This window comes from Siphateles boraxobius, unplaced genomic scaffold, assembly GCF_051911475.1.
Source record: "Siphateles boraxobius isolate OS27281-9 unplaced genomic scaffold, OSU_SipBor_1 41, whole genome shotgun sequence".
Taxonomy (NCBI): Eukaryota; Metazoa; Chordata; class Actinopteri; order Cypriniformes; family Leuciscidae; genus Siphateles; species Siphateles boraxobius.
Genome location: NW_027509042.1, coordinates 17,795,450 through 17,820,645, shown reverse-complemented (window position 1 = coordinate 17,820,645; position 25,196 = coordinate 17,795,450). Strand labels below are relative to the sequence as shown.

At 35.3% G+C, this 25,196-nt stretch overlaps 1 protein-coding gene across 16 annotated transcripts in view; it reads right to left on the bottom strand.

The window, feature by feature from the left end:
* lrrc7 (leucine rich repeat containing 7) overlaps positions 1–25,196 on the bottom strand; it is a 139,454-nt gene that overhangs the window by 26,484 nt on the left and 87,774 nt on the right. For 11 of the 16 annotated variants that reach the window (XM_077198764.1, XM_077198768.1, XM_077198773.1 and 8 more), the window contains 16 exons: positions 19,870–20,072; positions 16,620–16,737; positions 16,424–16,502; positions 15,436–15,525; positions 14,728–14,784; positions 13,925–13,988; positions 10,449–10,523; positions 9,951–10,095; positions 9,778–9,850; positions 6,470–6,599; positions 5,077–5,192; positions 4,465–4,534; positions 2,187–2,286; positions 1,970–2,094; positions 1,554–1,742; positions 778–894 (listed from right to left, as the gene is read on the bottom strand). In XM_077198764.1, coding sequence (XP_077054879.1) covers positions 778–894; positions 1,554–1,742; positions 1,970–2,094; positions 2,187–2,286; positions 4,465–4,534; positions 5,077–5,192; positions 6,470–6,599; positions 9,778–9,850; positions 9,951–10,095; positions 10,449–10,523; positions 13,925–13,988; positions 14,728–14,784; positions 15,436–15,525; positions 16,424–16,502; positions 16,620–16,737; positions 19,870–20,058 — 1,737 coding nt within the window. In that variant the 5' untranslated portion in view covers positions 20,059–20,072. Of the gene's footprint in view, positions 1–777; positions 895–1,553; positions 1,743–1,969; positions 2,095–2,186; positions 2,287–4,464; positions 4,535–5,076; positions 5,193–6,469; positions 6,600–8,330; positions 8,349–9,777; positions 9,851–9,950; positions 10,096–10,448; positions 10,524–13,924; positions 13,989–14,727; positions 14,785–15,435; positions 15,526–16,423; positions 16,503–16,619; positions 16,738–19,869; positions 20,073–25,196 lie in introns of all 16 variants that reach the window. The other 5 variants (XM_077198772.1, XM_077198761.1, XM_077198763.1 and 2 more) reach the window with 3 other exon arrangements.

Below are 25,196 nucleotides of genomic sequence, written 5' to 3'. Positions count from 1 at the left end.
TGATTCATTCTGGTTTACTCAAATCATCTTACCATTCCTGAATTCAATTAATATTTTCATATAGGGACCTTTAATGGGTCCTCTGAGTGTTCTTGACATTTCACTCTGACCTTTATTTCTGTTTACTGAAAGATTTTCAGCTGTACAACTGAGCAGTGCCACGGGAAATAAACCTGAAGACTGAGCGAGGGTAAAAACATTGTAGGTCTAGATTTCTAGTAAATAATTGTAGGATATACTAAAGGTGAGTAACCATAAAAAAATGAAGCATCCTACAAGGGGATTGTGACATTCATTACTAATTGCATCAGCTCTGCTCTAATAGTCATGTGACACAAGTTAATGACTTCTTTGTTATCCTGTGTCCTAAACAACACTGCAGCTCTGTCGGTTGGGGAGGGGGGTTGCTGGCTGTGAGAGATGAAACATTTGCTCTGATCTTTGTGTATTTCAACTCCGCAGGTTCAGCTAACCTTTAACAAACACTCTCAGTACTACACACAACACTCTCTATACATACAACAAAACTGACTCAGACACCGAGGATGCTACAGCCTAAATTTCATTACACACTCTCATCCTTCTCTTTTAAAGTTATTGACTTAATAAATCCCTTATGTGTTTCGTAGTTACAATAATGAACCATTATAAAGGTTAAAGGGAGTGTAAAATAAGCTGCTACCACGAGATATTACTGTGCGTAAATGCTTTCAGAGGATAAAGCTAAGTCATTCAGTATTTAAAAGAGACAAAATTAAAAGAAAAAACTTGTCATACTTCCGAGCTCTCAGTCAGATCCTCTTTGCGTTTTGGGATGTCAATGGCTGAGTTGAGGAGGACACCTTGATCAGACATTGGTGGTTTAGAATAGTCTTTGACCTCTCGCTCCATCACCTGCAAAGAACATACGCTAATCTCATTGAATGGTGTCTCATGATTCAATGACAAAATAAACTGTAACTCCCAAGTGATGGATATTCAAGCAACATGTCACATTTTTCATTTTACCATGGGTAATCATCATTATATATTACCTCTGATTGTTTATAAAACTGGATTAACAGCAATATAATATAAATATAATATAATGTAATGTAATATTTACAATTATTTTACATAATTATTATATAATCATTATAATAATATTTATTATTATTATATATTTAATATGTTTAAAATTATTGCAAACAACTTTTAAAAAAATAAATAAAGATGAATAATACAATCTTAAGGAATCTTAAAGAAAGTCTGGTATCCCTACAAAACCTGAATTATTATTATTATTATTTTTGCAGCTATCAACTGTCATAATATAATTTTTCTTTGTCCATATGGTGGTCCCTAGAGCCTATTTTGAAATATTTTGCTCTACCTGTAACTTGGATCATTAATATAGTAGTAACAGTTATTTGTTTATCAGCATTCTAATCGAAATTCAGAGTCTGATCTATCCTTTTTATATATAAAAAAAGCACTTTGTAAGCCAAATTGCAGAGACATTGATGTATGAAGCCAGGTAGGCACAGTGGTAAAATAAGATAAAGATGCATTACCTCTTTAGGAGCAATGGGCCACTTGGGCTCATACTTGTCTTGGCTGTGGAGCTCCATATTGGTCCCAGAAGAGCATTTTTCAGTGTTGAGGGGGTGAGTGGTCTTACCCACCAGGTTCTGCACTGACTTCACCATATTCTTTAGGTCTTCTGGGTAAGGGGTGGGATAGCGCTTCAGATTAATCTCAACCTGCAGATAGAGGGAAGAGGATTTAGCCCATATGGCAGTGCTATGACCTTTTCTGGTGCTTAAAAGTGGTTTTTCATTAATCACAGCTAACCAGATAGAGCAATCGTCCCGGTTACATCTGACATTAACATCTGTGATCAGATCAGATCACGTGAGATGGGTGTTAATGCCAGGTGTAAACGGTCCAAAGAGGCTGACTATTTCACATTTTAAATTCCTAAGGGGACCTTCACTTTTCCTGAGTTGTCCTCTTCTTCCTTCTTGTCCTCAAACTCAAATGCCACTGTCATCCTCTGTTGTCTCTGCTCCTCCCAGAGAGTGGGATTAAAGCTGTCACTGTCAGACTGGTAATCTGCAGCATGGAAAACACACATCCATCCAAAAAAATTAATCTTGTAAAATGTAAAGAAGAAAAGAGAAATGGCTGATTTACTGTATTCTCACCCTCATCATGCCGGGGCTGCTGAGGAAACATGTAGTTGGTAAGGACTCTCTGTTTGGTCTCAGGGTGAGCCTCTGTTTGAAGGGGAATAAGGGCCTTGGACTGAATAACAAAAAGAACTGGTGTAAACAAATACAAATGTCAAATCAAATTTATTAATGGCAGTATGTATTATGACGACTTTTTAAAAGGGATGCACAATATATCGGCCACTTTTAATGTTATCATTATCGGCCACTTTTAATGTTATCATTATCGTCCCAATAAGAAAATTTGGCTGATATATGAAAGCCAATAAATAATGGATCCTTTCCTTTAGCTGAGACACTTCAGATGTGAACTGTCTGCCATTATGGTTTTGAATTTCTTGAAATATGACTGGAATCACTTCAAAAAAGGAAAATGCAGTCAAGTGCAACATGTGCTGTTACACTGAACAAAATTATAAACACAACACTTTTGTTTTTGCCCCCATTTTTCATGAGCTGAACTCAAAGATCTAAGACTTTTTCTATGTACACAAAAGGCCTATTTCTCTCAAATATTGTTCACAAATCTGTCTAAATCTGTGTTAGAAAAACAGTCAGTATCTGGTGTAACCACCATTTGCCTCACGCAGTAAAACACATCTCCTTTGCATGGAGTTGATCAGGTTGTTGATTGTGGCCTGTGGAATGTTGGTCCACTCCTCTTCAATGGCTGTCAGAAGTTGCTGGATATTGGCAGGACCTGGAAAACGCTATCGTATACGCCGATCCAAAGCATCCCAAACATGCTCAATGGGTGACATATCTGGTGAGTATGTTGGCCATGCATGAACTGGGATGTTTTCAGCTTCCAGGAATTGTGAACAGATCCTTGAAACATGGGGCCGTGCATTATCATGCAGCAAAATGAGGTGATGGTCGAATGAATGGCACAACAATCGGCCTCAGGATCTCGTCACAGTATCTCTGTGCATTCAAAATGCCATCAATAAAATGCACCTGTGTTCGTTGTCCATAACATACGACTGCCCATACCATAACCCCACCGCCACCATGGGCCACTTGATCCACAACGTTGACATAAGCAAACCGCTCACCCACACAACGCCATACACAATGTCTGCCATCTGCCTTGTACAGTGAAAATCGGAATTCATCCGTGAAGAGAACACCTTTCCAAAGTGCCAGATACCATCGAATGTGAGCATTTGCCCACTCAAGTCGGTTACGACGAAAAACTGCAGTCAGGTCGAGACCCCAATGAGGTCTCGAGGTCTCAGAAGCATGCAGATGAGCTTCCCTGAGACGGTTTCCAACAGTTTGTGCAGAAATTCTTTGGTTATGCAAACTGATTGTTGCAGCTGTCCGGGTGGCTGGTCTCAGATGATCTTGGAGGTGAAGATGCTGGATGAGGAGGCCCTGGGCTGGTGTGGTTACACGTGGTCTGCGGTTGTGAGGCTGGTTGGATGTACTGCCAAATTCTCTGAAACACCTTTGGAGACGGCTTATGGTAGAGAAATGAAGATTCAATTCACAGGCAACAGCTCTGGTGGACATTCCTGCAGTCAGCATGCCAATTGTACACTCCCTCAAAACTTGCGACATCTGTGGCATTGTGCTGTGTGATAAAACTTCACATTTTAGAGTGGCCTTTTATTGTGGCCAGCTTTGTGAACAATATTTGAGAGAAATAGGCCTTTTGTGTATATAGAAAAAGTCTTAGATCTTTGAGTTCAGCTCATGAAATATGGGGGTAAAAACAAAAGTGTTGCATTTATAATTTTGTTCAGTGTATATAGGCTACATAAAATTATAATTAGAACATTATAATTGTGTGCTTGGGACATGGCTTTTAATGGTTATACTTTTATTCTTCAGAAATTTGGATTTAGATTTATCGGCCAATATATCGGTTATCAGCTTTCAAATAAATAAATAAAGAATTATCGGTATCGACAAAAATCGGTGCATCCCTACTTTTTAACCACATTTAACAAACAATTAATAAGATACATCGATGTATGAACATCACTGAATTACTTTATAAAAATAAAACAAAGTGGCATTTGGTCCTAAGTAAAAACATTTGTTAATTATGGGGGGGGATAATTTAGTTTTATATTTTGTTATATAATGCAATGAAATTGCATTTATATTTTAAGTTTTATATTGCCCAAACACTAATTGGGGGCCAATTGTATTAAATGGTTTGTAAAAATGTGGATAAAAGTGGTCCAAATACTGTATAGACAAGACTTTGTACACAATTTAAAAGGGAGGTCCAGATAACAACCTGATTGTCAGATAACCAGAGTGCAGCAAGATCTTTCAATTTAGTGAACGTGAAGGGAAGATTCTTTAACCTAAAACAGAACATAAAAAATTAGTTCATGAGAATTCAAAAAGATAAAACATGGATGGTAAAAGCCAAAATAGACTGTTGGGGTGAGTTATTTGGTGTAGTTAAAATGTTATGAAGACCTCTGGTAATTCTCTCCATTTAAGGGGCCCATTAACCCAGGTCTCTAATGTCTATGTCGCATTTAGTCTTGGTTAAATTGAATTACTCTGTTTCCAGGTAATCGCAGTCAGAGTATCTAAACTGTCCACATAGCTCATAAAGAGCTTTTTTAATTGGCCTATGGGCAGGCCAGGCACTTTTATGATGTCATGCCCCATTACTGTGCCATTATGGAAAATAATAAACACCATCCTCACTGCTTTACATAAACCGATCAAGACTGTTCAAAAAAACCTATAAGAGGTTTGAAGTACTTTCTATGCTTTGAACAGATTCTCATGTGTCTCATCTTTTATTTAGTAAACAATGTTGAAGATCATGTGTTGGTGTGCACAGGGTGTAAAATGAGAACAGAAAAATAACTACAGGAACATCAGGTGTTACCTATTGTCACTTAGATTGAGAACACGTAGCTTTGTCATCTGTCCAATTTCATCAGGCAGAAACTCCAGTTTATTGGAGCGCAAGGACATGACCGTGACATTCTTGCAGTTTCCAATCTGCAGCACAGGACAGGATATGATAGCTCTGGTAAGGTGCAATTTTGTCAGCTTTTTTTTTTTTGTGGATATCAGCATTCTCTCTTTCTCTCAGGTAAAATTACTCTTGTAAACTGTCAATACAGTGTGTGATGTAAGTGAAGGTCAGCAGGGCATTACCAAGCATTTGATTTGACAGATTTTAGCTGTGCTGTATTAAGCCACTTTAGTGGCTCTCAAAATGTATGTGAACCACCAGGTGTATACTGAACGCTAAAAATGTATATCCTATTTGAATATTGTATCTTTTTTAATTGTGTTATATTTCATTTGAATTGGCTACAGCCTTAATATTGCTTTGTGTGTTGTGTCACACAGTAAACATTATTTATTTGGGATTGTGGGAAGCAAATACACTACCGTTCAAAGGTTTGGGGTCAGTAAGATTTGTTTAAAAGAAAGTAATACTTTATTCAGCAAGGACACATTATGAAATAAATGCTTTTCTTCAATCAAAGAATCTTAAAAAAAAAAAGAATATATATCACGATTTCCACAAAAACTATTTTCAAAATGTTTCTTACGCACCAAATGAGCGTTAAAATTATTTCTGAAGGATCATGTGACACTGAAGAGCGGAGTAATGATGCTGAAAATTCAGCTTTGCCATCACAGGAATAAAATACATTTATTTTAATACATTAATACAGTTATTTTGATAATAAATAAATGCAGCCTTGATGAGCATAAGAGACTTGTTTCAAAAACATTAAAAAACCCTACCAACCACAAACTTCTGAATGGTAGTGTACAGGTGTTTAACAATTTTAAAGCTGGGGCCCTGTTGAACAGTCTGCACACCATGATTTTAGACAGTGCAAAATAAAAACAGCAAAAAACTGAGACGACCTTTATAAAAGGTATAAAGACATCATGAAGGTATTCATATCAAATCTATATGGCCCCAAAGTTCTAAGGGTGAGTTTAAAAAGTTTGCGAGTAATTTTAGAACACTGTTGAATAAAAATTCCAAAATGGTCTGGGTTAAACTGGTTAACTGGTTTTAGTTTAGCTCATTACTGTTGTAGACAGACTTGAACAATTTTTTTTTAATGTTGCTTAACCTTTGACAGTTTTAATGGTTTTGGACAGGTTATTTAAACTGGTAACCATCTAAACAAACTTAGCTAGTCTACAATAGGATATATTTTCAGCACAAAGAAAGGTAAGATATATAGAGAATGTATCTTTGATTTCCGTTATTAATTCAGTAGAAAGAGCAGGCCACTAATACTCACTTCCCTGGGCAGCTCAGCCAAGAAGTTCTCATCGGCCGCAAATGTCCGAAGATTGTGCAGATAGCCAATGGTGGGAGGCAGGGATTCCAGTTCATTACAGCTACAGTCAAACTCCTCTAAAAGTGATAAACTGGCAGATGTAAGAGAAAGCAGGTGAGGAGTGTATAGTTATGCAATGTCGATTAATCCCTATTGAAAGCTTATTGAAAACACTTCATGAGATGATAAGATAAATGTATGCATCATGTGATGTTTTTGAAGTCCAGCAGATAAAGACATAATTGCCTCAACTGTAGAGGATAATTCTTCTTCAAAACATTTTTGTGAGATTGGTTTGAGTAGCAAGTTAGGTGTTTTAACCAAAGTCCAGACCAAAGGAAGAATTCACCTATTTTATTTATTTTTTGCTCACCCTCATGCCGTTCCAAACTCATTTGATTTTCAATTTGTAGAACACTCTTTTTTCATGTAATTAAAATGAATGACGATACAGATAGTCACGCTCCAAAAATGACAACCAAAAAAGTAATAAAAGTAGTCCATAACATCTCGTGCACTGTTTTCCAAGTGTTCTAAAGCCATATAAAAGCTTTGTATTATTTACAGAAAACCTTATATGGCACAATCAACAATTCAATTTCTATTTCAAGAGGGAGGTAATTAAGAAATATATTTTCACAAGTAATCATACATTGTAAGAAAAAAATCCATAGAAAAACATAAAAGGTATTGGCATTTTCCTGCCAGGACATCTGTTTCAGGAAATGTATAGACATTTCCTTGAAACCCAAAAACATGTCATTCAAATGTTAAAAAGCATAATTCAAAATATGGGTAAAACATCTGTAAAAAATCAGTACTGATATTCCTTCATATTAGCAGAGTATATTAGTCCCTATTCTTACAGACTTTTCTTAGCTTGTGTGGTTTCATAAGACTTGGAACATGTAGTACCGGTGTCAGTTTATGATTCTTTTGGTGCTATTTTGTCATGTTGGAGCTTGCCATGCTCAGTTCCCGTTCATTTTCATTGGAAAAGAGCGCCGAGTGCATTTATCAACATTTTTTCTTTTGTGTTCCATGGAGGAATAGAAAGTCATAACGATTTGGAAGAAAATGAAGGTGTGTAAATGATGACAGGTAAACTATTCCTTTAATATCCATTTCACATTCAAACATCCCATCAAATGTTTACAATGCGCCTACAAAACATCAAAGCCTGAGTACATTCAATACAAGTAGTATGAGTGTAGGGCTCATATCCTTTTAAGACAAGGAATAAATGAGTTTTGTTAATGGAAAATGAGAATTGTGAGTTATGTGGAACCATTGTCTCCACATAACAAAGGTATGAATTAACAGAAGAAACGTTAAAGGGATTAATGATGATTTTACTAAAAATATATTACACTGCAATGCAGTTCTGGTGGTTGTACAATACACTCTTATCCTATGAAATATGGGCTCTAAAAAAAAAACTTATGTTAGTTTATAGCATTTACAAAGGTCTGGTATATGCCACAGTGTTTATTGAGTCAAACGAGTTTCAGTACTTTTAGCAATGAGTGCATTTGGACCTCACATTAGTCATTTAAAACATGTATTTTGTTTCTTAGTTGCTTTCCCCCTTTATGTCATATTTTAATTTAATGAATTTGAAAGAGGTCAACATATGTTTGTTAAGCTAAGTAAGGTCATTAGTACAACATTTGTACTAGCAGACCAGTCCAGCTGGCCTTCCATATGTAGGGCTTTCATTGTGTCTCTTTAAGCGAGGTATGGATGCAAAGGTATGCCCTTGCCTAAATAAACATGCTGTGGCAGACGTGTGGGGAATACAAATGCTCGCTGGTCTACTTACCCGGTTTTGCCACGTGCACTGAGGTGCCCATTTAAGATGCATGTTTGATTAACACAACACACAGAACCGAGCAATGACAAACCAAGAAGAGAGATGCATGGAGTATAGTATCACAGGAATGAGGTAGTGGTGACAGCTTTGATAAATGAAAAAGGCAGTCTGCAGAAAATATGACCTCTCAATTAACAGATTCTGTGAATTATGGTGTATACACGTCGTCCCTGAATTTCCCATTTGATTTTGAATAAAAAATCCAAAGTCAAACTTACGAAACGGGTTTGATAAGGTCATTTGTAAAATTAATTTCTGGAAGATTTTAAACAGTTTATTAGACCACTATAAGGTTCATATTTTTCAGTGTTAATTGCATTGTGCCATCTCAAACGAAATTAAAACATCTTAATGCGATTTAATTGTTCAGAAAGATTACAGGGTTGGCAGTTTAATGATTTAATTTGAAAGTACAAAAAAATGCAGATACTTCTACATATATCCAATTTCAATAAGTTGTTTATAAAAGACACCACTATAACAAGATGTAAAAAAGTTGGCATTAGCTACTCATTATTAAAATATTTTTATTACTGGGCTCATAAGATTTTTTTTAACATGTTTTTGAAAGAAACTTTTTCCTTTGCTCACCAAGGCTGCATTTATTGAATCAAAAATACAGTAAAAAAGCAAAATTGCGAAATATTATTACAATTCGAACTAGTTTTCTGTTTAACAAAAATATATTTTCTTTACTGTCATTTTGACCAATTTAACGCATCCATGTTGAATAAAAGTATTGTTTCTTGAAAAATAATTTGTATTGACCCCAAACCTTTGAACAATAGTGTATGAAAGACACAAATGGCACTCATTTTGTAGAATGACCAGAATAAAAGATCAAACTATTCATTTACAAGTTATCAGAAATCAATGTACATTTTAGCTAAACAATATATTGATTCTAAGGAGGTTTGATCTAATTACTTTTTTAGGGTTTTAAATTAATTGTACATTTTAATCCCAGAATCTCATGTTTTCCCAATCAGGACTCTACATACAATTTCCCTCAATAGGTGATAAAGATTGAAAGATACTGCTTGAGCTGAGAGTCACAATGAAGTTGACAGTCAGCATTTTCTCATGCTGGGGTGTGAAAAACTGTCAGAATGACAGCAGCAAAGCTGCAGAATTGTTATATCATGCACCAGATGGCAATTCACAGAGAAATCCAATACAGACACTATAAGCTAGAGTTCAATGTCACTGAATGTCATCATAAAAAAATTTATATATATATAACCACAACTAAAATTGCATAGACTTAAAGAAAGAAAAAAAAACCTGTGCATTAGAGGAATGTTCAGGGAATACAATCTAAGACTTCTCAGAGATATTTTCTGCCTTTGTCATTTTTCTTTTACACAGCTGGATGAGTTGTAAGTGAGTTACTAACCTTCCAATAGTGTTAGGCAGTGAGGTGAGCTGGTTGTCATCAACTTTTAATGTTGTCAACTTTTTCAACTTTCCTGTAACATTATAAAGATATATCATGCACAAGTAATCTTATATACAGACAAAACCCTAAAACCCCAAATATTTCCAACAAAGCAAGCAGTGGAACTTCACCTATTAAATCAGGTAACTGTTGCAGCATGTTGGAGGAAAGAAGTAGGTCCTCTAAGGACTCACAGCCAGAGATATCTGCATCTAGACTCTCAATCCTGTTCTTGGCCAAGTCTAGATATCGCAGCTGCCTCAGTTTCCCAATAGACTTCGGCAGACAACAAGAGAGATAAATGAAAGAAATCATATATTATACTTTATACATATATTACAGTCCAGTATCTATGTTAAAATGTCATGTCAACTTCTAATAGTTTCCACAAAGATTGTGTCATCATTTACTGCCACTCAAGTACTTCTAACCCTAATAATGATATGTCCGAGTGACAAGGAACTGATTATATAAATGATAAAATGTTAATTTAGCCTTACTGGTATTATATATTTATGAAATCTATAACAGGGTTGACAAGGTATGCTGATATTTCGTACATGCAATATATGCTACTCTGGAAATCTATTCTACTTTTGAAATTGTGAGTGGATGTATCCTGTGCTTACCCCTGGTATAGTTTGTAATGAATTGTTGTCCAGCCACAGCTCTTTTAAACTATGGATCTGCTCCAGCACTTCTGGCTATAACATTAAAGAGGGTCATGACCAACAAAAGAACAATATATACAGCATCACAAATGAAAACCAATCCTCCATAACATGGTCGCTATTTACATTTCATATCGTCTGTTAACTCGTGCTTTACGAAGGCAACTGACGCAAACAACTGTGTGGCTGTTTGCCACACAGTTGAAAATAAACCATATCCATACCGGCTGGGCCGGATCAGTATGAGAATGGTTTGGTCCGTCGGTGGAAAAACGTTTCAGTGGGGTTCTATATAGAACCCCAAGGGTTCTTTTTTCAATTAAAAAAAAAATAATAATAATTTATGCCAAAAAGGTTCTATATAATTGGAATGTTTTAAATGAGTGCAAAATACTTTCACATTTAAAAGGTAATTTCAATTTTAAACTTAGTGATGCAGTATGTTTACAAGCTGCTCTATTAAAATTAAAAATTAATCAAAAGAAAATGTATTCATTAAAACTAAATCCATAAAATAACCCCATGATGGAAACCCCAAAAGGTTTTATATATGAAGTGCCTTACAGAACCCTTTAAGGTTCTAAATAAAATTTTTTCTTCAAAGAGAGTACCTTTTTTTTTTTAAAACTTTTTTCTTTCAAGGTGCGTCATATAATACTTTCCTTGGCAAAGTTAAAGTATATATACATATTTTTGGCCTTTAACATATACAGTATGAAATAAACCTACAAATTGAAAGCTCAGACATTTGGTGAAAAATGTAATGGTTCTGGGGCTTAAAACAGCTCCTAGACAGAGAGACACTGTGGTGATACATGCAGCTATTGTAAATCCTCTGAGAACCTTAATTTGCTTATCTACATCATCCAAGATATTCAAAAAGCAAAAAGCATAAAAATATTACTTTGAAAAGGAAATACTGGAGCCTATTTTTATTTCAGAAAATCACTTTAGAGTGGGTATTAGATATTAAATCAAACCACTTTAGTGCACATCCTTTGAATCATTATAAGCACAAATATGGTGATGAAACCAATAACCAATTCTTATAAAATAAAAGTAAGATCTTGACATATCTCAACATTCCAGAGGCCTCAAAAACACATTATTGTTTTAAATTGAGTTTCAAAAGACCCAAATCCTCTGTGTGCTGCAGACTCATCCAGTTTTTAAATGGCTTCTCTCTGCTTTTCTCTCTTTGAGCCTCAGCATCTGTCCCTTCATGATCCCCTCAGCAAGGACTTAAATTAAGAAACTATCTGTAGCTCAGAGCACCACACCAGCCAACATCTGCCAACATCACAGATAAAAATATATTCTGACAGACATTCTGACAAACGCCTCATGCCATCAGTGCTCCATTCTCAACATCCATTGTTCGATGACTGTGAGCTGTTAGAGAGAAATATCTCTGTAAAAGAACATGACACCTACAGAGCTATAATAAATTACACTTATGGTTGTTTTCCGGCTGTGCAACTGCTATGCCATGATTACCTGACATGATGCAATGCACCAAAAAATACTTGAGAAAACCGCTGAGTAGTTTCAGTTGAGGATTATTGCTTGTTAATGTGCTGTTGTTTTTATCATTAAAGATTTGGTACTTTCCATGAAAGAGTAGAAATAAGGGCCTGAATCATTTCAGGCATCTGAAATGAGATGCTTAACCTTCAGATAATGTCAAACATCAACCGGAGAGAAGGTGAAACTAAATATTATATGAGCTTTTTAATTTTCTGTTCATTTTACGAGGCATGCAATTTTTGTAGCCCTGTTACCAAAACTCAGAATATGTCTGATTTTGTGTGATTCTGTCATTTACTAATAAAACATGGAATAAATGAATGAATGAATTAGTCGCTGAAATTAGTTAATCATGAAAAGTAGTTACTACAATGAAACTAACCACAATTCCATAGGTTATGTAAAAGTTATACGCAAATGTTTAAAAGTGACACAGTCAAGGACAAATGCCTCTGAGGTGAGACAGACCAAAAATCACCATTATCACAGATATTTAAAACTAGCAATTTTTTCAGGCTAGGTTATTCTAGGTTTGATAATAGTTTACTTTTATAGTTATACAAGAAAACACAGGATTTGTTCCTCTAATGCCATCAAAAATGAATGGGACTCCATCACTCCATGAAGAGGTTTCACCAAAACTGGTAGTTAACAAATATTGCTATTAAAGGGGTTTATCAAGAATGTAGTTCAAGAAGATAGGGAGCTGAGCACAAATTAAAATAGCACTGATGGGGCTGCCAACAGGAAAGGACAAAAGTTATTTGAAAAGTCATCCTGAAATGGGAAACAGAGATTGAAAGTCCAGACAGCAGAACCAGAAAGTGTTGATGGGTGTTTTCTTATTACTTGGGGGCTTTGAGCAGTAAAGAACGCTTACTGCAATGCCAAACCATCTGTTCCCTTTGGAAGCATTGATGCGCGCATGTATTTTTTTCATCACCCAAGGACAAAGTGCCCTGGATATTCCAAATGTGTGTATGACACTGATACAAAGTTTAAAAGTACTTTCACAGCTCTATTAACTTCACCTGTTTGGTACAGGAAAGCTTAAAAAACGGCTGGGCTTTCTACGTAAAAATAAAATACGTAGAAAAAAATATAACAGTTATATATAGTGAATTCAAAGTTGATATTGTTACACAAAAGTATATTTATACTGTAAGTATACTTTTATATAATTTGGTCACAAGTAGTATTAAAATAGAACACTTATTAATATACTACTAATACAATTAGTTTATTATCGATGTTATGGATTTATTGCTTCTGATAAATGTCGATATCGATTTATCACCCATCCCTAGTTTAAAGTGTTTTTCCAGCCATTATTACAAATGTTTCCAAAATGGGTCATTGGAATGGACCAGTTTTAAAAACAACAAACATCTCCTTATCGAATTATCACAAAGCAAAGTCATTATTGGAAAAAGTCTGCTATTAATGGCTAATTTGGAGTTCAACTGCCACAGTTCCTCTAGACACAGTAACTTGCCCGCCCACAGACCTGTTCATTGATTTATACTCAAATAAATGAATGCAAGACTGCATCAAGCACCGAAAGAAACTGCTATAGGCATGTTGTGAGTGGGGCTACCTGGGATACGTATGATAAATTCCCTGCCATTGTTTACTCCAGCTTGGGTGAGCCAATTAAATGCAGCTCAGTGGTGAACGTTCTGTCATGGCAAGCGCTACGTGTTTGAACCAATTCATGAATAATGGATCAGGGCATGATGCAACCAACGCAGTGCAGCACCAGAGATCTGACAAGAGAATCTTGGAATGGAGGCAATAGCTTCCCCTACTCCCTCCTCTAAAGCCAAAATCCATGCTGGGTAAAGACTGAGTGAGGTAGCAGCTGTCCCATTGATAAAAAGTGTTCAATAGGAGAACATCTTTCTTACCAGTTCAGAGAATTCATTGCTTCCCAAGTCTAACCGCTCCAGTTGCGAAAGCCTATGAATTGACCTGCAACATGACAAGAAAAGAAATCAAAACTCAATTGATATATAAGCTATGGACTGTTAAATGCACCTTTAATTTTAGAATTTAAAAGACTAGTCCACCCAATAAAGAAAAGTCTATAACAATTTACTCGAATATTTGTGATGACATAGCCCACATTTAATTGTTGCATGTGGGCAAACACCTCTCTCCCAGTTTGGAGAACATTCCTTCATAAAGTCTGTTTGGAAGGAAGGCTGAGCGGTATTATTGGTGGCAGATAAAAATAGTCTTGAACCAGGACATCTGAACAAGTCAGCAAGCATAAACCACAGTGTGCAATATGTGTCCCTCTCTAGAGGAGTCCAGAGGTCTTCCCCACTGTGACAAATGACATCGTAGACTCTGTTACACTGACTCTGCTATACTAACTCATATCACATTGCTGAGGGATGAACAAAATGAATAAATAAATAAATGACATTAATATCGCCTTATTTGCTCATCTGTGCAATGTAGGTGTAATGACAAAAGTTCCATCTCTTTTCATTTGAAGGCAGTCTAAGTCAAGAAATTCAAATAGAATTTAATGAAAAAGCTTTGTGGGGGAAAAAACCTGACAAGAAAATAAAGCAGAAGGACACCTTTAAAACAATAAAAAACAGCCTCTTGATGAATCTAAATCAACAAACATTTTGATGAGCCACTCAAGGTTTTCCTATACTAAACAGTTTTCCTTTGCTTTTTAATGGCAATTACTTACTTTGGCATAGTTTTCAGGTGATTCTCACGAAGCTCCAGGATCCGTAATTTAGACAATCTGAAAAACAGTTTTTTTAGAAACTCATCTCAAGGTTTTTTTTTCAAAAGCAAACACAGAGGGATGAATTTACTAAACAGTTCTTCCACTTCACATGTGGTACCACATATTTACCAATCACTCACAATGCAGATTAACCAGATGCATTAATGTGCCCTTTTAGCTATAAATGTGCAAACTTAGCACTATTTACCTGCCATAATTAACATTTTGTTACCACCTTCTAAAAGAGCATGGAAAGACAGATTAAAAGAAAATGAATCAGATGCTATAACAACGCAGACAGCCCGTGCAAATGCACAGTGTTGTCAAGGCAATTCATTCTTAGTGAATTCCTCCAGTTTCTAAATGCAACAGCCCTTGACCAATGTCAGCTGCAATAATGAATCCCCTTTTCCCCAATGCAAGTGAAATAACCATTCTTCATTAAACCCAATATGAGCCGCAAGAATCCATTTATTCATGAAAGCTTTAGGCAAATAACTGCCAGAATCAGCACCATGCTGCTACTTCGATACAAAATAACATCTAAAAATAAAAACACTACCATGACAACTACAAGAATGAGACCGACTCAGACAGTTGTATTAAAGAGCTGTTTCACAATTCCCACCAGAGCAGGAACACAGAGGGCCACGATGAAGCTCTTACCTCCCAAAATTGGCAGGCAGGTATTCAAGGAAGGCGTCATTTAAGAAGAGCTGTGTCAAGTTGAGGAGCTGGGTGAAGCCGTCCGGGAGCCTGCAGGAACAGAGAGGTGATCAGACCCTCTCAAAGGCCAGTGCCCTTAAGATTTGATATGCGTTAAGTACTTCAGAAGCGGTGAGAACCATCTGTAATCCCTCTACACTTCCCCTTCTACTGGCTCGGTTAGCATCCCAGTAAATGGAGTCACTTGAGGGATGATTTAATCATAATATGAAGAAAAGAGCTCTCTTCAGAGACCATGCACTGGATCCTGAATGTTTGATCCACTATCATAACTTCTGAATCAAAGATTTTAAGCTCAGCTTCAGACTGAAGGCCAAAGGAATAAATTGAGCTAAAAATAGAAATGCCTGTCTAATCTCTCCTTGAGTGGAGTTTGGTTATCATGTATTTACTAGCAATATGCAGAATTAATGCACAAATGTGCTTATAATTCAACATTATGTTTAATGATTTTAAAAATGAATTTAAAAAGATAGAAAAGTATCTGAAAATATCTAGAATTTACATATACTGTAGGTTCACTTTTATCTTAAGGAAACAAGATAAGGAATAGAATAAATACAGCCAATCCATATACTCTATAATAAAATAGACAGGAAACAGAATTAGAAGGAAATGGCAGAAGAAATACTTCAAATAACATGCTTCTTTTTATTCTTTTTTTATAATTATTATTCACATTTTTAGTATTACCATCTCATATTTGAGGGACTACATGGAATACCTTTTTTTCTTTAATTCATCACATCACAGCACCATTTAAATAAACTAGCAAAGGGGGCTTTTAAAATGTAACCTAAAATTTATCAACATAAAATGTTGACAAAATGCAAAATAAATAAACATGGATTGTCAACTACCCATATGTACATAATACAACAATTATCAAACATTTAAGGTTTTAAGAAATGTGAGCAGATCTACTTACTTGGCTATAGGATTTACACTGGCCTCCACAATTGATAGACATTTACAGCATTTGATGTTGTCAGGAAACTCTTGAATACCTGGAATAAGGCCAGTTTTACCATGTTGATACATTAGTGTATAAAGGTACAATCATACCATACAAATGACCAATGAATTAAAAAGCAAATACAGAATAAATTGAGTTAAGGATATACCATTTTTACTAATATCTAACTCCTTTAGATTCACAAGGCTGGCGATGGTGGTTGGCAGGCTGGAGAGGTCATTGTCAGGCATGCTCAACTTCTTGAGCGCTTGACAGTTGAAGAGTTGCTGAGAAAGACGGAAAAATAGAGAGATCTAGTTGAAGGTTGTGTTAATTTTTTGGTGAAACTCTGACTAAGTAAAGTATATGCAGAGCCATCATCAAGGCCTGGAGGGAAGCCCTACCTGTAATAATTTAATCACAGGCCCCATGAATCTAAGCAACGGCCCTGATTATTTTCTGGTGTTGTCCAGATTGTTGGTTATGAAATAAAAATGTGGATTGTCATACTTAAAGGTATTGTAGGTAGAAATCCCCAAAAATACTTTTTTCCAATTTTTTTCAAACTGTCTTTATATATCAATGCATAATTAAAATGTAAGTACTCTGGAAAATAAATTATAAAAATCGAGTGTCTGTAGTTCTATGAGGACTGTAATAAACACAGCTCATTATTCCATTCGGGACGAAATAAATGATTGGCTGGGGCGACTGTCACTCTCCCTCGCTACCATGGATACCACCTCTGCTGATACAGGAGGAGCCCAAATGCGCGCACCCGTTTGAAAAGGAACGGAAGCTAGTAATAACAAACAATTATGGCAGAGAAAGAACTGTCACAATTCTCAGTAACGTTACCTGCATATAGAGGCAGCGAAGTCAAACGAGTTAAAAAAAGGAAGACAGTATTTGAAAAGGCTATGAACAAAAAGTCTTTGGATAAATAAAGAAATCATCAGAGAGTCGGCGTGGCTTTCCAGCGTCGGCTACTACTGAGTGATCTCAAGGGGCTGAAAAGTGACTCCATGATGGCTTTATTTCTGCTGGACAGGTAATCTTGCTGTTTTCATTTTGATGGCATTTATTGTTTCATGAAGCATGTATCACTAGCACACCTAACTACCTAATATTAGCTACCTAACGTTACGTAGCATAACTAACGGTACTGGCTTAGCTATGACAGTGTAACTTTGGTGTCGACTAGTATAACGTTACTGTTAGTGAGCCAGGGTTGAGGAACTTGAGACGATAAATAAGCAATAGGCCTATCTGCAGTCGAAAGCTGTTTTATTTAATTTCGCCGAATCTAACTTTAGGTTAAAAAGTTTAGGGGATCTATTTTTATACCTAGCTTTACCCTCTGCCTAAACTGTGTTCCTATTTTCACCGTGAACTCTACCTACTCCGTTTTTTCACGTTTGGTTTGTTGTTATATGCTCTACATATGTTTACATATGTCTTTATGTTGTATCTGTATGTGCTATACAATATATGTTGTGTGTGTGTGTGTTATATTATCTTGGGTCTGCAATGCAGTTGTGAGAAGGTGTTTGAGTGTATGTAATTCAGTTTATCTGTAAACAATCCTATGTTATGAATCTTACAAATTCACCTTCATCACAGTGTAACTGACAGTTACGGCAAACGTGTATCAATGAAGCTATTTATAGCTTTGCCTTATATTGAGTTTGATTCCGTTACAAGCTAGTAAAATATTTTAAACTTTACAAGTATCGTTATGCGAGCTGGATAGTGAGTACTAACAGCCATGTTAATTGTTTATATTCATACTGATAAAGTTAGTTATTTTATTACTTGTGATTCTGACATGATGTCACTACATCTGGTAAAGCTGGTAAACACGTCCGACTCTTCCAGCTGAGCGAATGGCCGGGATCGCGCGTTCATTTGTTTTGGGGGCGTGGCTTTGGAAGGAGCCGAGTAGGGAGGGAGTGGGAGTTAATGGAATAATGAGCTGTGTTTATTGTAGTCCTAAGAGGACTACAGACACTCGATTTTTATAATTTCTTTTCCAGAGTACTTACATTTTAATTATGCATTGATATATAAAGACAGTTTAAACAAATTTTGACAAAAAGTATTTTTGTGGATTTCTACCTACAATACCTTTAACCCTAACTTAACATATTTTTAAACCACAATTTAAGTAACATTTAACACTAGATAAAATAGGTGATTTAGGTCGTTTCTTGAGCCATGCTATATTTGTAAACTACGCTATATTTGGGTTAACCAAATACTTTATAAACTTACTTAAAAATATCCAAAGCATTGGATAAAATCTGTCTTACAACTTTACATAATCACATATTTCCCCTCACTACCATATCATTAAGTAATGTTTGATTTATTTACTTTTATTAAATATGTAAGGAATAATTGATGATATAATTGATGATATAATAATTAGAATGACAGAATAATCAGAAAATAATGCACACCTAAGGTGGTAATTAGGTGTACGTTATTTTCTAATAATTTAATGGCCCGGAGTCAATTAATCTGCTTATATTACATTTACCACACCTCACGACATTGTTAAGATGTTGAATTTCAATACATTTCTCAGGTTTTTGCCCTTAAAAGGATTTTGTCTGTGGGCCTACTTTGCTAATTTGAATGTTCGCCCACTACTCGGATTCAAGTATTCAACAGCCCCATATAAGTATCTTTAAAAGAAACACTATGTCCTCACAGAAGAACGGTTTGAAAAATATCTTCTTTTGTAGCTGGGTACAGATAACCATAAAACCATTTAAAAATCAGCCAATATCAAAATCATTCTTCATCCTTGGGAGATATTTTTGTCATATAATTTTGCTTAAATATTTTGTCAAAATACGCCATGTCAACTCTGTCACACAATCTGTTTGGTATTTTTGAGCTGACAACCATCTTTAGTTTCAATTCATTCATTCACTGAAGTAAACACTAAAAAAATGTATGATGGGTTCCAAAAAAATCAGAATATCTGTTTTTAACATTGATAAAAATAAGAAATGTTTCTTAATCACCAAATCAGCATATTAGAAGGATTTCTGAAGGATCATGAGACACTGAAGACTGCAGTAATGGCTGCTGAAAACCTGAATACCCAAGATTAATAACTTAAGCATGAACAGTGTTAAACATGAAACACCTTGTTATCTCTGGGTTTAGAATGGCACAAGTGTGAACACTTATCTAAGGAGTATACCAGAATAAATGCTACAGACAAAATAGTAAATAATATTAATAAACTTCAATTATGGAACACTTTTAGTGCTTTATAAGTAAACAATCACATCAACAATCATGCACAATTTTGCTCTACTGCTGTTTAAGATGATGTTCAGGAGTTGATGTATCCACTGTTAGGCAGATATTATGCATGTTTAAGCTGACACTTGACAACTTACCTTAGGCAGCTCCTCAATCTGGTTGGCGTCAAGGTAGAGCTCTTCTAGTGTGCGCTCGAAGCTGAAGATCTCCTTAGGGACCTGCTGCAGGCTACAGTGGGAATAATCCAGCACTGAGATGACCTCCTCCTCCCCCCGGAAGCATCGACAGGGCACCAGGCGGCCGATGATCTTCCTCTTAGTAGTCATCTCCAGACACTGCACTTTAGGAAGAGAAAGGAAAAAGAAAATGCTAGTTTAAAAAACACATACAGAAATGGGATTCTCCGAAGTACATAGCTGATTCACTAAATCACACACATATGCACACTAAAAACTTTCTACAATATTAAAGCTGGTATCGTTTAATTGTACAACAAATTGCAGAGTACCAATGTATCTCTATAATTGGTACCAAAATTACCAACAATTCAAAATTGTCTGGAGCTTTGTGTTTTATTGGAGCTGAGGTTGAGATTTTTATTACCCATGAACCTTACTATAGGCTATCATTATCTTCACTTATTGCACTTCACTGAACTCTCTGGAGTACTTGCTTCTCATTGGAAAATTGTGGCATTGATCAGTCAAACACTAAATTTATATTTGACAAGCGCCAAAGCAACAAACCGGTGTTACTTTCATGTCTCTTGTATCACTCCATGGTCTCTCTCTTTTCAGCGTAAGTTGATATACCCAATTGCTGCCATTTTTGCATCTCAAATTTTTCTAAAGGGATTTTTATACATAAATAATAGAGTTTTAGACCTTTTGATACATGGTTAGAAGTTCAGGAGTCTTCAGTTAAAGCGTGAAAAAACCCCAGCTCTGAAGACAGGGGAACCAGTAGGAGACACAAACAACCGAATGATAGAACTTAAATGATAAATGATAGAATGATAGAACTTAAAACTGACAAAACCATGTTAGCATTGCAGCTAAATGTGTTAGATAACTAGTTAATATATGTAACTTGTATCAAAGATTGATGATAATAATAATAATAATAATAATAATAATAATAATAATAGCTATACATTTAAAATAATAATAATAATAATAATAATATTGTAATATTATTTCAGTGATAGCCAGATTGTTTAGATAATCGACAAGTAAACTAAATAATATAATTTCAACTAAAATCAGTATTTCATGTTCAAGTTTTTTTATTTATTATTTTAGCAATATTGGTGTAAGAAACATGATAATCAACAGCCAAATGTGCTGAATCATAATTTGTCAGGTTTTTTTAATATATATGTAGGGCATTTTTATGCCTTTTTTTCTTTAATTTACAGCAAATAAAAGACCAGGCCAGACTCAAAACCTGCATCACTTTGTGCACAACAGCTCCAACATTAATGAAAGAATTTGCAGACCACAGTCACAAACTTCTGAAATACCAATATTCCACTATAATCTATCAATCAGACTTCCATAACGAAAATCCAAATCATATGTTAGTGGAAAAAAACAGCCTCATCCTGCTGGACAGGGTGCTGTAATTGAGTAGGAAGACCTTACCAGATCCCTGTTAAAATGCACCACATCCCTTTAATTTAAACCATGAGATGAGCATCATAAGGTGACTGATAACATAACATCTGCCCTATAAGACAAAGACAATCTGACATAAAGACTCAATGCTGTACTTCAGAGGTGTTAGTGTGCAGTAACCTGTGTCATAAATCAAAGCAGTTTATCTGATTTAGTTTATCATGAAAGTTCATTTAGCACCTATGAGAGAAACCCATCTGGGAACTAATCGCAAATATCAGTCAGCGAAAAAGGAAGCAGTATAACACAAAATTGCTTATATCAATCAACTGTGACGAGATTTGTCTCTACTGACTCTGACCTGACAAGAAGCCAAAGAGAGAGAAGAGACACAGCGGGCATTGTAATGTTCTTCGGGGATGGAAACGCGCTACTAAAACAATGTTTGAGAGGGCATTAGGGAATAATGTCTGAAATGAAAGACAAGCTCCGCTAATGCAGAGTGCTTTTGTCCCTCGCAAATGCAAATGTGTCACTGATAATTAAAACATCCTCCACTCAACAAAGACAAGCAGCAGCTCTGGATGAACGACTACACAGAGGATTCTGGAGATTAAAATTTCAGGAAGAGTTAGTGTAAGAGAGTGGAAATTTTAGGCTGCTATTGCTTGAACAAAGCAATCAAATATTATCCTGCTGCTCAAAAAAATATGTAGATCTAAATTGAACGTTTATGTGTTTGAATTGCACAGTTCCCATCTATTTGGATTTACCCGTTTTTCACGTAAAAAACTAATAAACTTAATAAACTTATGCATGTATTTGTATATTTGTCTGTCATACATAAATGCATATCATACAGTCATGCATAAATAAAAAAAGATATCTGCAATAGTACTAATAAACTCTACGTAATTTAAATAGACAATAGCCTATATGTATCATCAATAAATAATTGTTTTTTTAATCGCATACATTATAACTCATTGAATATTGCTTGTTCCACAGCAAACCATATTTGTTCATACTTTTTAACAGAATACATTTAATTGTTTTTACAATTAATATGCTGATTCTTAGCAATTTGAAGAAATGATTTTTAAAACATGATTTAAATAAAATAGAAGCAAATGCATAAACTATGTGTTACGGGTGGTTGAAGGAAGGAGAGGACATAATTACAAAACAAAGGTTTTAATAAGATTGTCATGGGTGAGGTGCTGGCTGAAGAAGAGGAAGGAGTCCAAAGTACCAACTAAACTTTTACTGATTCCAAATATCACAAACAGGTACAGGCAGGCAAACAGGCAGAGGGTACACACACGATGCAACATAAACGAGAACCGACAAGGACTAACTGAACAGAAGGAAACTAAATACAGACACAAATCAACAATAACGAGGTGAGCACAGGTGACAAGGATGATGATGACGATGAACAGGTGTGGGTAAATGAGGAAGTGAGTGAAGGTGTGAAGACAAGAGGGATTCTGGGAAGCGTAGTGCAGACGAAGACTGTGACAAAGATAACACAGGACAGCAGAACAGGCAGCAACACACACTAAATACAACGGAGATCTGACCAAGACTGACTTAAATACAAACACAGAGGACACTGATTAAGAGAACGCAGGTGATACAGATGAACTGATAAAGACAGTGAAGATGACACGTGACATGTGATGACAGGCAAATGAAAACAAACTAAACCAAACACCACTGTGACACTATGGCATGATAATAAACTATGCCATGATTTTTTGTGAGCACAGAAATCTTACCCGTTTCATTTATCATTGATTGACAAATTACATTACATTACATTACATTATGTTTATTAGTTTATGTTAAAACTCAAACCTCTATAAATATTTATACAGTATATACTTCAATTCAAAGTGAAGATATTTGTTCTTCCAACATTAGCAAAAATGTTTTACCATGAAGATGTATAATGTGCTCATTTGCTCATTGGCTGGTCGAAGCATACCCTTTCATTATGCATGGACTTGCAGAATGTAAAATAGTAATCTAAATGATGGAAATGTTATATGCATTTTCAAATACAATTACTTTACATCTTAAATTCAGCCCTAAATATTTAGTTCTATGAAGTTCCTCATATGGAAAATACAAAGTTTCTTCTATATTATTGTGTGAACATCACTTCCTCTCACTGATGATCTTGAGAGATGTTGCATAGTAACTAAACCAGCCGGCAAGAATGATGCAAGAAGAAGGAAGAGTTACAGGACAGGTGATACTTTAAGTGAATGAATCGGATGAAAACAGACTAAGTGTCTGGAGGGGGCATAATTATTTCACAAGACCACTCCAAAAAACATGCAATATCGCTTCAGACAGCTGTATCTGCTTTATTATGTCTCCTTACAGACTTGAGAAGTAACATCCTCCCATCTGAATGACCGGCACATGCAGAGAACTGTCAGCCACCATGTGAAAGGGAAACAGCGTTTCCGTGGGGATTGTGTGATAACAAAACAATGGCCAGAGATAACTGGTTTTCTTTTAGGAGATGTGCTTGGAGAGAGATGATCGGTTCTGATAAGATAAAGTCATGTTCACCCACAAGAAAATATAAACGTCTCAGATAAGATAGCAGGTTTTTCTCATCTGGTTCACTTGTATGTGAACCCTAACCATTTGTACAGCTCTTATGGGTCCCTCAGTGTCCTCTTTTTTGATCCTGAGAAAAGATAGTGCCAAGGTGCCACTATAATCATCACTGCAGCTGGATGAAAATGAGATAACATAACAAAAGCCTGAATTTAACCGGGGAAAAAAATCTCATTATATAATACACTCAAAACATGCATATTAATGTTCAATTTCTATGCATGAGACATTGTGAAGGGGACATCATACATTTGACATGCTACAAAGAACTAATGAATAAAAAAAAAAAAATGCACTACGTTCATTAGGTTTTGTTTGGGGTCCCTAAGATATTTTGAAAAAAAATCAATACTTTTATTTAGCAAGGATGGATTAAATTGATTAAAAGTGACAGTAGAGATTTATTAATGTTACAAAAGATTTCTCTTCCATAAATGCAGTTCTTCTGAACTTTCTATTCATCAAAGAATCCTAGAAAAAAAATCTATCAGTTTCCACAAAAATATAAGTGCAACTGTTTCAACATTGAAAATAATAAAAAATAGTTTCTAGTGTATCAAATCAGCATATCAGAATGATTTCTGAAGGATCATGTGACACTGACGTCTGGTGTAATAATATTTCACATATATTATCATTTTTCACAGTATTTTGATTAAATCAATGCAGCCGTAGTAAGCAGAAGAGACTTCTTTCAAAAACAACCTCAGACTTTTGAAGGGTTGAGTACAATCTAGTGTATTCCTGATTTTCAAAGTACATATATTTGCTCTTCCTGCCGGAGCAAAAATGTTTTACCAAGATATAATGTATAATTTGCTATAATATGTATAATTTGAATAATTGGCTGGTCCAAAACATACTCCTTCATTATGCATGGACTTGCAGAATGTAAAATAGTACCATAATACACAAGGAAATATTTTCAGCAACATAATAAACTTTTCATTTCATTTATATTCATTATTCAAGTATACAAAGAATACACAAACACTCACTGGTCAGTCACACCAATATACACTTTGTGATGTTTAGATTCAAATTCTTAATATACTGATTACAATTTCGGAATCCTTTTCCTAAGCACTATAATATTAAAAGTACAACTATATTTTGAGGTTTAAAAAAAGTTATTTAATGTCTTGTAAAGACATATGTGAAAACCTTATACTTGTTATATCATCTGTTTATTAGAACGTTCTTCTGTCTAC